This window comes from Hypanus sabinus, chromosome 26, assembly GCF_030144855.1.
Source record: "Hypanus sabinus isolate sHypSab1 chromosome 26, sHypSab1.hap1, whole genome shotgun sequence".
In the NCBI taxonomy this organism is placed as follows: Eukaryota; Metazoa; Chordata; class Chondrichthyes; order Myliobatiformes; family Dasyatidae; genus Hypanus; species Hypanus sabinus.
Window position 1 is genome coordinate 19,904,938 of NC_082731.1, and position 17,240 is coordinate 19,922,177.

At 50.3% G+C, this 17,240-nt stretch overlaps 1 protein-coding gene across 1 annotated transcript in view; it reads right to left on the reverse strand.

Moving 5' to 3' along the window:
- Window positions 1–550: 550 nt before the first annotated feature.
- Window positions 551–17,240, reverse strand: part of tep1 (telomerase-associated protein 1) — a 107,727-nt gene continuing 91,037 nt past the window's right edge. Inside the window, exons 44-54 of the mRNA XM_059951602.1 lie at window positions 16,049–16,196; window positions 15,313–15,392; window positions 14,784–14,916; window positions 12,939–13,075; window positions 12,098–12,219; window positions 11,847–11,990; window positions 11,543–11,663; window positions 5,185–5,446; window positions 4,729–4,868; window positions 3,901–4,005; window positions 551–1,383 (exon numbers count right to left, since the gene is read on the reverse strand). Of these exons, the coding sequence (XP_059807585.1) occupies window positions 1,249–1,383; window positions 3,901–4,005; window positions 4,729–4,868; window positions 5,185–5,446; window positions 11,543–11,663; window positions 11,847–11,990; window positions 12,098–12,219; window positions 12,939–13,075; window positions 14,784–14,916; window positions 15,313–15,392; window positions 16,049–16,196 (1,527 nt within the window). The 3' untranslated portion in view covers window positions 551–1,248. The remainder of the gene's footprint in view (window positions 1,384–3,900; window positions 4,006–4,728; window positions 4,869–5,184; window positions 5,447–11,542; window positions 11,664–11,846; window positions 11,991–12,097; window positions 12,220–12,938; window positions 13,076–14,783; window positions 14,917–15,312; window positions 15,393–16,048; window positions 16,197–17,240) is intronic.

Sequence of the window (17,240 nt, forward strand, 5' to 3'; positions counted from 1 at the left end):
ATGGACAGGGGCAACTGTGTGTGAGAGGGAGGGAGAGACAGAGAGAACATGAACCAGAACAGCAGTTGGGATATTATCTGGAGGTTGGGAAGGATGAATTAGCCCAGTGTATTGGGGGGGGGGGGGGGGGGTGGAGGCTGTCAGTGGTGGAGATGTGCTCGGGAATATTTCTGTTCCACTGGGAGGCCTGTGGTTGAGTAATATTATCTGGAGCAGAGATAATCAGTGGGGAACAACAGGCCATTCAGCCCCATCTTGGTGTGCTTCTATCCCAATTGTCCTTCCTCTCTCTGCCAATGTATCAAAATCCATCAGCTGAGAGGTTTGACCTTGGGTTACTGCTCCTTCCCCAGTGTTAATGTATTCTTTGGGCAGAAAGTGCCCGTCTCCCTCTGGTTAATGAGAGGGCTGTGTTAACGTTGGGACACTGGGGGGAGGGGTAGAGTGACGGAGGATGATGAGATGGACAGGGAGAGCAGAGCTGTGGTGTGTCCTTCTACTCTGTTCAAACGTACAATCACAAGCGTGGTCCACAGAACAGGCAGATGGATGACGTGGTTTAATGCATTTTTATTTTGCTCTTTCCTGCTGGGGTTTCCGCTATCACAGTCTGATCAACATTGCCGGTCCTGGCACCAGCTGTTCCTGGGGATGGAGTGGGGAAGAGAGAAAAAAGAAGCAAACGGGTAGCTCCACTGTCTGGGTGACACAGCGAGTTAGCCTAGCCATCATTACCAAGCGCATGTCAACGTAGTGCTGCTGAGACAGCTGGTCAGAGCACCCCTCTGACCAGAGGGAGTGTTCCAACAGAGGTCCCTGATGGACTTTTAACAGAGATCCCAGATGATTCTCCTCCCCACCCCCCCCCCCAAACAGGGACCCTGCATTGAGAGGGACTTTCTCTTCAACAGGGGCCCCTGTTGCAGAGAGACTTCCTCCTTTTTGAAGGGTCTCCAGTGGAAAGAGGGGGTCTTCAAAGGGGGTCTCTGATGATGTGAGATCCCTCTTTAATTGGCATCCTAGATTGAGAGGAAGCTTCCCTTTAACAAGGGTCACTGATAAAGATACTTTGCCCTGACAGGGGTGCCTGAAAGGGAGAGAATCCCCCTTTAACAAGAGCCTGTGTGGTGGTGACATCCACCTGAAGGTCTCTGCCTTGGCCTGCAGCCCTGCCTAATGCTTGGACTTCTCTCGGATCGTAGCAGTGAGGCTGGTCCTGGACAGGTTCCCACCCCCCGCCACTGCAATTCATGGCTGCTGAAGAGGAGGGCGCCAACTAAGGAAGTAAACGTTCCCCAAATTGTCTCCGCAGATCAGCTGCCCTGGGCAGGCAGGGTTTGATACCAGGCACAGGACCGGGGAGCAACAGAGGAAGAGGCCAACCTGTAGGAGGGAACAAGTTACAGAGTTAGAGAGAGTACAAGCAACACACAGAAAATGCTGGAGGAACTTAGCAGGTCAGGTAGCATCTATGGAAAAGAGTGGACAGTTGATGTTTCAGGTTGAGACCCTTCTTCAGGTCAAAGGCTGCAGAATCTGGTAGGACAGGAGAGAGAACAATAGGAGAAAGGGGAGGAGGAGGGACCCAGGTGTAAGTATGAGGCAGGTGAGCTGAAGTGCAAGATGAGATTGGAGAACAGCAGGAAGAGCGAGAAAATACGTTCACTAGAAGGAGAAATAAATATTCATTCCAAAAGTTTGGAGGGTACAAAGAGTATAAAGTGTTGCTCCTCCACCCTGAGGGTGGCCTCATCTTGGCACAAGAAGAGGTCATAGATCAACACATTGGACTGGGAACGGGAATCAGAATTAAAATGTTTTGTCTGCCAGGAAGTCCCACACGTGGCGGACGGTAGGAGATGCCCAATGAAGCAATCCTTCAACTTTAAAATGGTCTCACCCATGGTAAATGGAGGAGATGAGGGTGGGGCACCATCAATAGTAGAGGGAGGGAAACCCCCTTCTTTGAAGGAGGACATCTGGAGTGGAAAACCGTATCTTGGGAGCAGATGCAGCAGAGGTGAAACTGAGAAAAGGGAATAGCATTTTTACAGGCGATAGGGTGGGAGGAGATAGTAGAGGGAGTCATTGGGTTTATAAAAGATGTTGATTGTCTCCAGAGATGGAGACAGAGTTCAAGAAAGGGGAGGGAGGTGTCGCAGATGGACCAAGTAAATTTAAGGGCAGGGTGGAAGATAATTACAAAACATAAAATTGACAAGTTAAGCATTGGTGCCTGAAGCTGTGCCAGTGCAGCAGTGAGTGTAGTGGAGGAGGAGTTGTGGAATATAACCGGGTGAAGGCTTCAAACATAACTGTTTTGCATAGCCAATGAAGAGGCAGGTACAGCTTGGGCCCATGCGAGTACCCATGGCTGTAGAAAAAGTGTGAGGTACTGAAGGAAAATTGTTCAGGGTGAGGGCCAGTTCTGTCAGACAGAGGAGAGTGGTGGTGGAGGGGGATTGGTTGGTTCTTTCATTAAAAAAGAAGCAGAGGGCTTTGAGGCCTTCCTGATGGCTGATAGATGTATATAGGGACTGAGCATCCGTGGTGAAGATGAGATGATCAGGGCCAGGAATTGAAAATTAGAAGATTGAGGGCATGAGAAGAATCGTGGGTGTAGATGGGAAGGAACTGAGCCAAGAGGGATAGAATGGAATTGAGATACGAGGACATGAGTTCGGTAGGGCAGGCAGGCAGGCAGGGACAATACGCTTACCCGGACAGTGGTTTCTGGAGGTAGAAGCGAGCAGTGTGGGGTAAGGGAACTATGATTTTGCTGGTACTGGTTGGGAGTTCTCCTCAACAAACACAAGGAAATCTTCAAGTGCTGGAAATTCAAGCAACACACACAAAATGCTGGTGGAACACAGCAGGCCAGACAGCATCTATAGGAAGAAGTACTGTCAATGTTTTGGGCTGAGACTCTTCCTCCACCAGCATTCTGTGGGAGTTCTCCTCAGTGGCTGAGGTCAGTGATAGTGCTGGAGAAAGTTTTCTTTGAAGCAGAAAAAGCAATTATGAGAACTAAACAGACATATTACGAATTAGGTGAAAGATCACATAAGATTTTTGCTTGGCAGTTGAAAACAGAGCAGGCTTCCAAAACAATAAATGCAATTAGAACAAGTGCACATAAAATTACTTATAAACCTTTAGAAATTAATGAAACCTTTTAAAAAATTTTTATTCTAAATTATATCAATTGGAATCTCAAAATGAGATTGTTGAGATGGAAAGATTTTTATCACAAATAACTCTTCCAAAATTGAATTCGGAAGAATTGAAAGGATTAGATATGACCTTGATATTAAAAGAGGGTGAAGAAGCTTTAGGATCACTGCAGAGTAATAAATCTCCAGGAAAAGATGGCTTTCCGCCTGATTTTATAAAAAATTTAAAGATTTATTAATCCCTCCCTTTAAGAAGAGGGTTGAAGACAGAAGGGGTCATCAGCAAAGGGTGTGGAATCGTTTTCAAAGAAGAGGGCTTGGAGATGGAGGCAATGGAAGAAGAGCTCAGTGTTGTGGTGGGCGTGGAACTCACAGGCGCAGGTGAAGTGGGACAAAGGTGAGGCCCTTACTGAGGACTACATTTTGCCTCAGAGATGGGAAGGGCAGCGGGAATAGTGAAGACCCAGCATAGAGAACTGTGACTGGGGGAAAGAGAGCTGGTTGTGTCGGGTGAGGAGGGTTGGTGTGTTCAGGGAAGGGGAGGTAGGAAGGAGAGAGTGGAAAAGAGATAGAGAAGTGAGAAGTTGGTGGGGTACCAGTTAAGAGAGGGAGAGGTGAGACGAGGGGTACAGATTCAGAGAGCACGATGTAGTGGAGAGGAAGAGGGGGAAGCAGGAGAGGTGATGTCAGGAGAAAGGGAGCGGGGGGGGGGGCGGTGAGGATTTACCTGCTTCAGGGTGTCCCGGTCCCACAGCCGCACAGTCTGGTCATAGGAGGCTGTCGCGATTACATTCTCCGTCTCCGAAAGAGCAGTCACTCGGTCGGAGTGAACCTGGAATAAAACGTGTCAAGTGGTCAGTAAAACCCCTACACACCGTTCAGTTACACACTCCCAGGGACAGGGTCAGACATGGGGTGAGGCTCCCTCCACATCGTCCAGTCACAAACTCCCAGGGACAGGGTCAGACACAGGGTGAGGCTCCCTCCACACCGTCCCGTCACACACTCACAGGGACAGGGTCAGACACAGGGTGAGGCTCCCTCCACACCGTCCCGTCACGCACTCACAGGGACAGGGTCAGACACAGGGTGAGGCTCCCTCCACACCGTCCCGTCACACACTCACAGGGACAGGGTCAGACACAGGGTGAGGCTCCCTCCACACTGTCCCGTCACACACTCCCAGGGACAGGGTCAGACACGGGGTGAAGCTCCCTGCACACAGACCTGTCACACACTCCCAGGGACAGGGTCAGACACAGGGTGAGGCTCCCTCTACAGTGTCCCGTCACACACTCCCGGGGACAGGGTCAGGCACGGGGTGAGGCTCCCTCCACACCGTCCCGTCACACACTCCCAGGGACAGGGTCAGACACAGGGTGAGGCTCCCTCCACACCGTTCCGTCACACACTCCCAGGGACAGGGTCAGTCACAGGGTGAGGCTCCCTGCACACAGACCTGTCACATACTCACAGGGACAGGGTCAGAACCAAGGTTACACTGTCCTGTCTCAGGCTCCCAGAGGGACAACCATTACTGAGGGTGCTGCATCACCTGTTTGTAGGTGCCGTTCTGGGGATCTAGCCACAAGCCCAATGACTCTGGCTCTTCATCCGAGCTTCTGAAGAATGTTTTCAGGTCCCAGGAATGACGCCACAGGCTCCCAGCCGAGAGTGTGTGGAACAGGTAGCAGTCTGGAAGAGGAAGGGTTAACTGATATTGAATCTTAGCAATCGGGGTGTGGGGGTGACCTGTGCCGTGTCACAGACGGTGGCATGGCTGGAGATATCACAGAAACAGCTTATTCATCCCGTCATCGCCGCTGGTGTATGGGGCAGGAGAATGCGGCTCAGCACAAGTGTGACCACAAGAGAGAAGGAGGTAGTGTGAAATTTGAGCGAGTGTGTAGTTTGCGCAGGGTGGGGGAGGGTTTGTATTCCGAACCGCAGAGGGAGTAGAAGGCAATGGTTATGTTTGCCTCCTCGGCAGATTGTGGGAGCAGATCCTCACCTGTTCCGGGTTTCATCCCTGACTCCTTGATGGCGGTGACCCACGCTGTTGTGTCCGCAGTCTTGTCGCCCGGAGCGTGGACAGGGAGCGAGCAAAACAAATTCTTCAGCTCCACCTCCCCCTCTTCAGGGTCCGACTCATTGCCCTTGCTCTCCGCACTCTTCTCAGATTCCTCCCCCTCGCTCCCCTCCTCCTCGCTATTTGCTCCGTTCCTCCATTCCTCACTCCGCTTGCTGTCCTCCTCCTCTTGTGACGGCGGGTCCTGTGGAAATTTGGAGCAGTGTTTGGGGAACGTCTTCACATTGCGCATCACCACACTCGATAGACTCCTCAATTCAAGCAGTACAGAAGCAGGCACTTTGGTCCACCATCTTTGTGCTAGCCCTAATACCCCCACCTGCACTGATTCCACTTGCCTGCATTAGAACTGTATCTGCTACACCGGGCTATTGAAGGCCCTGTCAAAATTCTCTTAGTTGTATATAATTCCAACAATATATACAAGTCTCATGTTGTTAAGACCTAAGACAAAGTCAGGAATCAAAAGGTTGAGCAAAGTGTGACTAGTGTCCTGAGCTGTGCATATTTCAGTGCAAGATGTATCATAGGAAAGGCTGATGACGGTGCTGAAGATGAGGTAGTTGGTTTACAAACAGAGGCAACGTGTAGTGAGGAGAGGCTGCTGATGGGGCAAAATTGCTGTCAACAGGATGAGTTGCAACATAAAAGGTGGACAAAATCGTAAAGGGCGAATGCAGGACTGAAGGTGTTACATTTGAATGTGTGCAGTTTACGGAATAAGGTAGATGAACTTGCAGCACAGTTGCAGATTGTCATGTATGATCACTGAATCATGGCTGAAAATATTACAGCTGGGAACATCATGTCCCAGGACTGAATTGGACAGGTGGGGGGTGTTGTTGCTTGGTTGGTAAAAAAAAAATGATTAGAAAATCATTAATCATCAGAAAGAAGTGACATAGGGTCAGAAGGTGTTGGACCTTTGTGAGTAGAGCTGAGGAACTGCAAGGGTAAGAAGACCCTGATGGGAGCCCACCCAGACAGTACTGAGGATGTGCCTACGCAAGATAGAAAATGCATGCCAAAGGGGCAATGCTGCAATTATCATGGGGAATCTCAAAATGCAAGTAGATTGGGGAAAATCAGGCTGGTGATGAATTCAGGAAGGGAAGTTCCTGGAGTGCCTATGAGATAGCTTTTCAGAGCAGCTTGTGGTCAAGCCTACCAGAGGATCAGCTATTCTGGATTGAGTGTTGTGCAATGCACTGGAATTGATCAGAGAGTTTAAGGTTTAAAAAAAAAACCTTTTGGGGAACGTGATCATAATATGGTCAATCTTGAAATCCCTGAAACCTGAGAAGCTACAGTCAGATGTATAAGAATTACAGTGGATTAAAGGGAATTACAGAGGCATGACAGTGGAGATGATTGCCAGAATTGATTGGAAAAGAACACTGGCAGGGATGATGGCAGAGCAGCAATGGCTGGAACTTCTGGAAGCAATTCGGAAGGCACCGGATATGTACATCCCAAAGAGGAATAAGTATTCTAAAGGAAAGATGAGACAACTGTGGCTAACAAGAGAAGTCAAAGCCAACATAAAAGCCTAAGAGACCATATAATAAAGCAAAAGTTAGTGGGAAGACAGAAGATTGTGAAGCTTTTAAAAACCAACTGAAGGCAACTAAAATGTTATTAAGAAGGTAAAGATGGAATACGAAAGTAACCTAGCCAGTAATATTAATGTGTAGAAGAAAGGTGAGAGTGGAGATCAGGCCACTGGAAAACAATGATGGAATGGTAGTAATGGCGGATGAACTGAATGAGTATTTTGCATCCACGAGGAAATCTGCAGATGCTGGAAATTCAAACAACAACACACACAAAATGCTGGTGGAACACAGCAGGCCAGGCAGCATCTATAGGGAGAAGCACTGTCGACGTTTTGGGCCGAGACCCTTCGTCAGGACTACTGTGGAAAACACTAGCAGGATGGTGGAATTTCCAGGTGTCAGGGGTCATTAAGTGTGTGAAGTTAACGTTACGAGAGAGAAGGTTCTTGGGAAACTGAAAGGTCTGAAGGTAGATAAATCATCTGGACCAGATGGTGTACACCCTAGATCCTGAAAGAGCTGGCAGAAGAGACTATGGAGGCATCTTTCAAGAATCACTAGATTCTGGAATGGATCTGGAAGACTGGAAAGTTACAAATCTCACTCCACTCTTCAAGAAGGGAGAGAGGCAGAAGAAATGAAACTATAGACCAGTTAGTCTGACCTCAGTGGTTGGAAGAATGTTGGAGTTGATTATTAAAGATGAGGTTTCAGGGAGGCACATGATAAAATAGGCATGGTTTCCTCAAAGGAAAATCTTGCCTGACAAATCCGCTGGAATTCTTTGAAGAGATAACAAGCAGGATAGACAAAGACCAATCACTTGATATTGTGTATTTGGATTTTCAGAAGGCCTTTGATAAGATGCCACACGAGGCTGCTTAACAAACTACAAGCCCATAGTATTACAGGAAAGATTCCTGGATAAAACAGTGGCTGATTGGCAGGAAGCAGAGTGGGAATATAAGGAGCCTTTTTTGGTTGGCTGCCAAACTAGTGGTGTTCCGGGACTGATTCTTTTTTACGTTATATGTCAATGATTCAGAAGTTGGAATTGATGGCTTTGTTGCAAAGTTTGTAGACAATATGAAGAAAGGTGGAGGGGCAGGTAGTTTTGAGGAAGTAGAGATGCTACAGAAGGGCAGATTAGGAGAACGGGCAAAGAAATGGCAGATGGAATACAGTATTGGGAAATGTATGCACTTTGGCAGAAGAAATGAAAGGGCTGACTGTTTTCTAAATGGACAGAAAACACAAAAATCTGAGGTGCAAATGGACTTGAGAGTCCTTGCACAGGATTCCCCAAAGGTTACTTTGTAGGTTGTGTCTGTGGCGAGAAAGGAAAATGTTAGCATTTCAAAAGGACTAAAATATAAAATTAAGGATGCAATGTTGAGACTTTATAAGGCACTGGTGAGACTTGGATATTGGAAGCAGTTTTGAACCCCTGATCTGAGAGCGAATGTGCTGAAATTGGAGAGAGTTTAAAGGAGGTTCACAACGATAATTCCAGGATTGAATGGCTTGTCTGATGAAGAGCATCTGATGGCTCTGGGCCTGTGTTCACTAGAATTCAGAAGAAAGAGTGATGAAGTCATTGAAACCTATCATGTTGAAGGGCCTTAATAGAATGGGTGTGGAGAGGATGTTTCCTGTGGTGGGAGAGTCAAAGACCAGAGGACATAGCCTCAGAATAGAGGGGCATCCTTTTAGGTCAGAAGGGATTTCTTTAGTCAGTGGTGAATCTGTGGAATTCTTTGCCACAGGCAGCTGTGTAGGCCAAGCCTTTATGTATATTTAAGGCAAAAGTTAATTGGTCAGGGCATGAAGGGATGAAGGGAGAAGGCAGAAGATTGAGGCGAGTGGAAAATTGGATCGGCCTTGATGAAATGGTGGAGCAGACTCGATGGGCCAACTGGCCTAATTCTGCTCCGATATCTTATTCTGGTCAAATACTTCTCCATCTGATTTCTTAGAATACCTTCCAATAACTTCCAGACTCACTAGCTTATAATTACCTGGCTTATTCTTATAGCCTTTCTTAAGTAATGGAACAATATTAGCTTTCCCCCAATCCTCCAGCACCTCATTCCTAGCTAAGGATGCTTTCAACATCTCTATTATGGCCCCTACAATTTTTGCAGTAGCCTCCGGCAGGGTTTTAAGGGAACACAATGCCAGGCCCCTGGGATTTATCCACCAGCATTTGCTCCACGACAGCAAACACCTCCTCTTTGTGTAATCTGTATAAGATTCCTGAGCTCAGTGCTGCAGTGCCTCACATCTATGGACTCGTCTCAGTCTCTTGGGTAAATACAGATGCAAAAAAATCCATTTAAGATCTCCCCCATCTCTTTTGCCTCCACACACCACCCTGAACTTCCAGAGGGATAATTTTGTCCCGTTATCTTTTTGTTCTTAAAATATTTGAGAAGCCCTTCACCTTGTCTACTACAGCAACCTCATACCTTCTTTTCGCCCTCCTGATTTCCTTAAGTGTTACCTCATTTGTACCTACCTGCCTATACCTGCTATTCAACTCTTCCTTTTTCTTAACCAGTCCCTCAATAACTCTCAAAGCCAAGGTTCCCTAAACCTGTTATCCTTCTCTTTTATTGTGACAGGAACATACAAACTCACAGTTTCACTTTTGAAGAACATCGAACAGTTCAGCACAGTACAGGCCCTTCGGCCCACTTGTGTCGACCCGTAAACCCTGCCTCCTATATAACCCCCCACCTTAAATTCCTCCATATACCTGTCTGATAGTCTCTTAAATTTCACCAGTGTATCTGCCTCCACCACTGACTCAGGCAACACATTCCACGCACCAACCACCCTCCGAGTGAAAAACCTTCCTCTAATATTCCTCTTGAACTTCCCTCCCCTCACCTTAAAGACACATCCTCTTGTATTGAGCAGTGGTGCCCTGGGGAGGAGGCGCTGGCTGTCCACTTTATCTATGCCTCTTAATAACTTGTATACCTCTATCATGTCTCCTCTCATCCTAGGAAGCCCTAGCTCCCTTAATCTCTGATCACAATCCATACTCTCTAAACCAGGCAGCATCCTGGTAAATCTCCTCTGTACCCTTTCCAATGTTTCCACATCCTCCCTATAGTGAGATGACCAGAACTGGACACAGTACTCCAAGTGTGGCCTAATTAGAGTTTGATAGAGCTGCATCATTACGTCGCGTCTCTTAAACTCTATCCCTCGACTTATGAAAGCTAACACCCCATAAGCTTTCTTAACTACCCTATCTATCTGTGAGGCAACTTTCAGGGATCTGTGGACATGTACCCCCAGATCCCTCTGCTCCTCCACACTACCAAGTATCCTGCCATTTACTTTGTACTCTGCCTTGGAGTTTGTCCTTCCACAGTGTACCACTTCACACTTCTCCGGGTTGAACTCCATCTGCCACTTCTCAGCCCACTTCTGCATCCTGTCAATGTCTCTCTGCAATCTTTGACAATCCTCAACACTATCCACTCTACGCTAAGACTTCCCACTTACCAAGCACATCTGTGCCGGAAAATAACTTGACCAAATCCACACTCGCTAGATCTTTTCAGGTACGATCAAAATTGGCCTCTCTCCGATTCAGAATCTCAACCTGAGTATCAGACCTACTTTTTCTATAATTACCTTGAAACTAATGGAATTATGATCAGCAGATGCAAAGTGTTCCCATTACACAAACTTCTGTCAGCTGTTCTGACTCATTCCCTAATAGGAGATCGAGTATTGTACTTTGAGTGATGGGCTGAAGATAGGCCCTTGCCAAAGGAGTACAAGGTACTCCGTCCCTCCGCAGGCCTGTAGGTCACCCTCACAGGGCTAGGTATAGTACCTGTTTAGCCCCCCGATCAGGGTGATGTGAAGCCATGGGAGCAGGTGGTGGATGGTCGAATGAGCAGCTTATGCCACCACTGATGCCAGGCAGAGAATCTCTGAAGCTTATAGATAATGGCGCCCCGCCTGGTACGGGTACTGCACCAATGCTGGGCACTGCAGAGAGTGGTATGGACAGCCCAGTGCATCTGTGGATGTGAACTTCCCTCCGTTGAGGGCATGTCTAGCAGCAGGTGCAGAGAAAAGGCCTGGAAGATCATCAGGGATACCTGCCACACCAACCATAGACTGTTTCAGCTGCTTCTATCTGGACCGCAGCATTAAAACCGGGACTAGCAGGCTACGGGACAGCTTCATTCTACAAGCATCAGACTTTGAGCATCAGCTCTCTGTACATTGTGATGGGAGTCAGAATGCAAAGATTTTTACTGCCTTGTGTTGTGGGATGGATGCAAGATTTAAATACATTCTAAAGTCACCTGTCTTGTAAAGACACTGCCCAGAAGAAGACAATGACAAACCTCTTCTGTAGAAAAATTAGCCAAGACCACGTCCGCCTACGTCATAGCACTCTCTCTAACTGGGGAATTCTACGTATTGATCAAGGAAATTTTCCTGAACACACTTGACAAACGCTTTCGCATCGAGTTCTTTTACATTCCGGGAATCCCTGTCAATATGTGGAAAGTTAAGTGGAGGTGGGATACGAGAAGGGGAGAGGGAGGAGAAGTGGGTGGCCAGGGCGGGGAGGGGTATGTGGTAGTGGGGGAGGCAGAGGGGGCAGGACATGACAAGGGGTGGAATAAAGGAGAGGGGGTGGGGGAGGGAGGTACATCGGTGGAAGTTGTACAGCTCTGACCACTTACCTCTCCCATGGGGGCCTCCCGCGGCTTGGCGATGAAGACTGTGCTGCTTTCGATCCCCTCCAGAACCAGCACGGATCCGTCGGTGCGTTCCAGCAGCCTCGTGGCTTGGAGGTGGGAGAATCTGCGCAGTGGAGCGAGCGAGAAGTGAGGGAATGGAGAACGAGGGCGGGGGAAGAAGGTGCGGGGAGAAGAGTAGGGAAGGGTTGCGGGTGTGAGGGGACGAGATGAGGGAGAGCGAGGGGAGTGCAGGAAAGAGATGGAGGGGAGGGAGGATTGGACCCGGAGGAAGGAAACCCGCACTCACCCCATTTGTGCCGTCTTCTTCCTGACCCCTGGCTCCCAGGTACGGAGGGAGCATCCCAGGTCCGAGATGAGGAGTTTCCGTTTGCCCATCCAGGCAAGGCAGCAGACGGGTGAGGGGAGGCTGATGGAGGACTGGGAATTCACTCTGTGCAGGAGGAGAAAGATGGGGGTTAGAGAGGGGAAGGAGGAGATGAGGGAGACTCCATCCTCACCCTAGATCACAACACTCCCCATGTCTGAGGAAGCACTCACCGCACAGAGGGAGTCTGCGAGTCCAGAGTCACCAGCCAGGTTGAGACGTGCCCGTCGTACGATCCCACTGCAAACTCTTGGTCTGAGAGGAAAGTGATGGCTGAGATCTGCTTCTGGTGGGCCTGGGGGGGGGGGGAGAGAGTGGTTAAAGGTGGGCCTGAGGTGGGGGAGAGAGGGGGAGGGGCTTAAAGGTGGGCCTGAGGGGGGAGAGTGTGGTTAAAGATGGGCCTGGGGGGGAGTGGTTAAAGGTGGGACTGGGGGGGGAGTGGTTAAAGGTGGGCCTGAAGTGGGGGAGAGGGGGATGGAGGGGGAGTGGGGTTGAAGGTGGGCCTGGGGGGGGAGAGGGGGAGGGGGGTTAAAGATGGGCCTGGGGAGGGAGTGGTTAAAGGTGGGCTTGAGGGGGAGAGAGAGTGAGTAAAGGTGGGTCTGAGGTGGGGGAGAGGGGGATGGAGGGGAAGAGTGGTTAAAGGTGGGCCTGAGGGGGAGAGAGAGTGGGTAAAGGTGGGTCTGAGGCAGGGAGGGAGTGGTTAAAGGTGAAGGGTGGGTGGGGGGAAGGGGGAGAGAGATGGGTGGCAAGGTTCGGGGATGGTGGAGAACGCCTGGTGGGGATGGTTGGGGAAAAGGCAACATACACAATCACAATACAGTAACAGTTGCCTTGTTAAATTAATGAATACAAAATACTCACCAAGATTTGTCTTAAATGACAATTGAGCAGAAGGAGATTGTAATATGGATGAGTCTATGTTACTTGGGGAAAAGGCCCGGGGCAGGGTGGGGAAGATGGGTAGAAGGGGATACGTATGGTGATGGGGAGAGAGAGGATTCAAGCACCTCCCACCTGAAAGACAAGTTGGACCTTTCCCGACTCCCACAGGGCGACCTCTCCGGACATGCTTCCAGACAGCAGGAACCGGCCGGAAGGGGAGCAGCCGAGAGCAGTGACGGCGGAGCGGTGAGTCGAGGAGCGACAGACACCTGGGGGAAGAGGATGGAGGTGCGAGAAGACAGGGGGCAGGGAGGGGGAGGAGAGAGAAACACAGCGTTACATCAAAGCCCACAATGAGATCTCAGCTCAGTCACTCGTCCCACCCCATCGGGCAGGATGTACAAGCCCGGTCTCACTCCAGGTTCAGGAACAGCTACTTCCCTTTAACCCTCACCCCAGCAGCACTGTGACTGCTTTGCAACACCGTGGACTTCCTTTCGAAACTAAGGTGTTCTTTGTCATGTAAATTAAACAAACAAAACATAGAGAGGGGAGAGAAGTCAAAATGCAGAGATGCGAAGGGACTTGGGAGTCCTTGTGCAAGATACTCTAAAGGTTAACCTCCAGATTGAGTCGGTGGTGAAGAAGATGAATGCAATGTTGGCATTCATTTCTAGAGGTATAGGATATAAGAGCAGGGATGTGATGTTGAGGCTCTATAAGGCACTCGTGAGACCACACTTGGAGTATTGTGTGCAGTTTTGGGCTCCTTATTTTAGAAAGGATATACTGACATTGGAGAGGGTTCAGAGAAGATTCATGAGCATGATTCCAGGAATGAAAGGGTTACCATATGAGGAACATCTAGCAGCTTTTGGGCTATATTCCCTGGAGTTAAGAATGAGGGGGGATCTTATAGGAATATTCTGAATGTTAAAAGGCCTGAACAGATTAGATATAGTGAAGTTATTTCCCATGGTAGTGGATTCTAGGACAAGCGGGCACGACTTCAGGATTGAAGGACGTCCTTTAGAACAGAAATGTGGAGAAATTACTTTAGTCAGAGGGTGGTAAATCTCTGGAATTTGTTGCCACGAGTGGCTATGGAGGCCAAGACATTGGGTGTATTTAAGGCAGAGATAGACAGGTTTTTGAGCAGCCAGGGCATCAAAGGTGGGATGAAAGCAAGGGAGTGGGGATGACTGGAAGAATTGGATAAGCCCCTGAATGAATAGTGGAGCAGAAATGATGGGCTGAATGGCCTATTTCAGCTCCTATATCTTATGCTTTTCCTTGTGAACACTGCTTATCTGATGCTGTTTCCAGTAAGTTCTCAATGCCTCTCTGGTTTTGGACAGATGATCATAAACTTGACATTGACTTTAACCCCGTCTGGTCAGGGCAAACTCTACATATTTGGGTAATCAGCTCCCTGGTCAGGAGAACTTCTCCATCCCTGGGTCATCACCCCTCTGGTCAGGAGAACCTCCCATTCCCTGGGTCAGCACCTCTCTGGTCAGGAGAACCTCTCCATCCCTGGGTCAGCACCTCTCTGGTCAGGAGAACCTCTCCATCTATGGGTCAGCACCCCTCTGGACAGGAGAACCTCTCCATCCCTGGGTCATCACCCCTCTGGTCAGGAAAACCTCTCCATCCCTGGGTCATCACCTCTCTGGTCAGGAGAACCTCTCCATCCCTGGGTCAGCACCTCTCTGGTCAGGAGAACCTCTCCATCCCTGGGTCAGCACCTCTCTGGTCAGGAGAACCTCTCCATCCCTGGGTCAGCACCTCTCTGGTCAGGAAAACCTCTCCATCCCTGGGTCAGCACCTCTCTGGTCAGGAGAACCTCTCCATCCCTGGGTCAGCACCTCTCTGTCAGGAGAACCTCTCAAGCCCCTGGTAAACTCTCCTGTGGTCAGGAGAATTTCTCCATCTATGGGTCGCACCCCTGTGCCCAAGTCAACCAGCAAAACGTACCTTGTCCGGACGGGACGTCCCACACCCTGAGGGTCTGGTCCTCAGCCACAGTGAGGAAGAAAGGGAGGTGGTTCTCAGCGGCTGCTCCTCTGACCACCGCCCCGTGCCCAGTGAGGGTGGCCACCTCTTCAGGCTGTGGGGTGCAGGAGAGAGTAATCAGGAGATTCATCCTGACCTGTATTCCACCCCTGAAGCCCAGACATGACACCTGGAGTGTGTGGGGGGGGTAAAGGGGGTGGATGTGGAGGGCTGTATGTTGGGAAAGGGATGAGGCGGGATGGATGGGGGGGGGTGGGGGAGTTGGGGAAGGACAAGGGATTAGTGGTGGGGATAGATATAGGGGATGGGTTGGAGGGAATATTGGAGTTCAGGGGAGGAGAGAGTGGGAACAGAACGGGCAGATGGGACCAGGGGTGGCGGAGACACAGGTGGGAACAGAAGGGGCAGATGGGACCAGGGGTGGCGGAGACACAGGTCGGAACAGAACGAGGGTATGGGTTCTCCAAAGACGCTCGGACCAAATACTCACCAGCAGTGGGTCCCAGCGCCGAACAAGTCCGTCATCTGCTGCTGTTAAGACCTGGACACGACACTCGTCACCTCGCGCTCCTGAGGGAGTTGGGGAGGGACATAGGACCGTCAGTCTGGAATGTTCTCCTGACCCCCCCCCTTCTACTTTGATCTCTCTGAACCACCTTACACCTGTATCCTCCCAAAACCACCTGCCCCCAAGCCACTGCTCCCCATGCCCCCGTGTGGAGCTGGGTCCTGTTCCTGGACCGAGAGCTTAAGAACACTGACCGCCCCCCCCCCCCCCAGCCACGCTCCAGGAAGGACAATATCCTGGGGAGGGGGGGAGGGGGAATGGGGTGGGGGTATGGGGAGGTGGGAATGGGGTGGGGGTATGGGGAGGGGGGAATGGGGTGGGGGTATGGGGTGGGGGGAATGGGGTGGGGGGAATGGGGTGGGGGGAATGGGGAGGGGGGAATGGGGTGGGGGTATGGGGAGGGGGGAATGGGGTGGGGGTATGGGGAGGGGGTATGGGGTGGGGGGAATGGGGTGGGGGGAATGGGGTGGGGGGAGGGAACTCATGTGCAGGGATGTGGGGATTATACAGGGCTGAGAGAGTGGGTCAGTGGGATTGATACGGGACTCTGGCGGGAGAGAGGACTAAAACCGGACTGTGTGGAGGGAGTGGATTGGGGGATTAGTGCAGGGATTGATCCTGGGCTGTGAGGAGAAGGAACTTGGAGTCCTAATCTCACCATCAGTTCCTTCTGTCGAGTCCACTTTCCGATAGGTCGCCAAAGCATTGACGCAGCAGGTGTGGGCGGGGATGGAGGTCACAGCGACACGAGAGTTCTTCCATACAAGCAGGTCACCTGTTCCAGTCACTGACAGGAGCAACTCGTCCTGAGAAAGAAGAAAACGATGTCAACGACAGTGAGCGGGGTCACTGACCGATAATCCAGCTCCCACACACTAACCTTCAGTGACCCCTGTCTTCCTGAGCACCGTGTCACGGACTGTATTCCTGATTATGTTAATTCAGCTCCTTCACATCATCCCTCGATATCCCCTTTCCCCCAGCACTGTGTATCCCTGCTTTTTGTAACACAGCTCCGACACTCTGTTCCTCAGTAACCCGTCTCATCTAGCGTCCTGTTTCATTGACTGTATCCTCTCTGAAGTTAACCAGCTCCCTCACTGTCCCTCAGTGACCGCTCCCCCTAATGGTCTCGCTGACTGTATCCCTATCGCTGTTAACCAACTCCCTTTACAGTGTCCAAGCTCCCTCACGCCGGCCCTCAGTGACACCCTCCCCAGCGCCCTGTGTCACTGTCTCCCCACTGAAGATATCCAAGCTCCCTCACATTACCCTTCAGTAACCCATCCCTGAGTGAGCCAGGGTTAGAGTGCGAAGCTCGGCTCAACAGTCTTAAGCAAGAACAGACAGAGGCTCCAAGTAAGTTCTCGGTAAGTTTTTTTTTCCTTTGTTTATTAGTACATAGCTATTGAGTTGAGAAAGAATCCAAGGTTCGTGGTATGCTCCTTGCAAAGAGGTGCAGGAACTCGAGGAGACTTCTGGCCTTCTTGCGTCTGCACGAAGTGCATCGAGGTGCAGCTCCTTGGACACCGTGCTGAGGAACTGGAGCTGCAGCCGGATGACCTTCAGCTCACACGGGAGAATGAGGAGGTGATAGGTCGTAGCCACAGGGAGGGAGTCGCCCCTAAGTTGTGTGGACAGGTAGCTGGGTGACTGTCAGGAGAGGGGTAGGGGATAGGCAGCCAATGCAGGGTACATCCGTGGCTGTTCCCCTCAATAACGTCACTGGATACTATGGGGGGCCAGGGAGTGGAGGGGGGGGTGAAGAGGCATCCTACCAGGGAGAAGCCGCAGCAACAGTCTCTGGCACTGAGTTTGGCTCTGTGGCTGAGGAGAGGAAAACAGTAGCG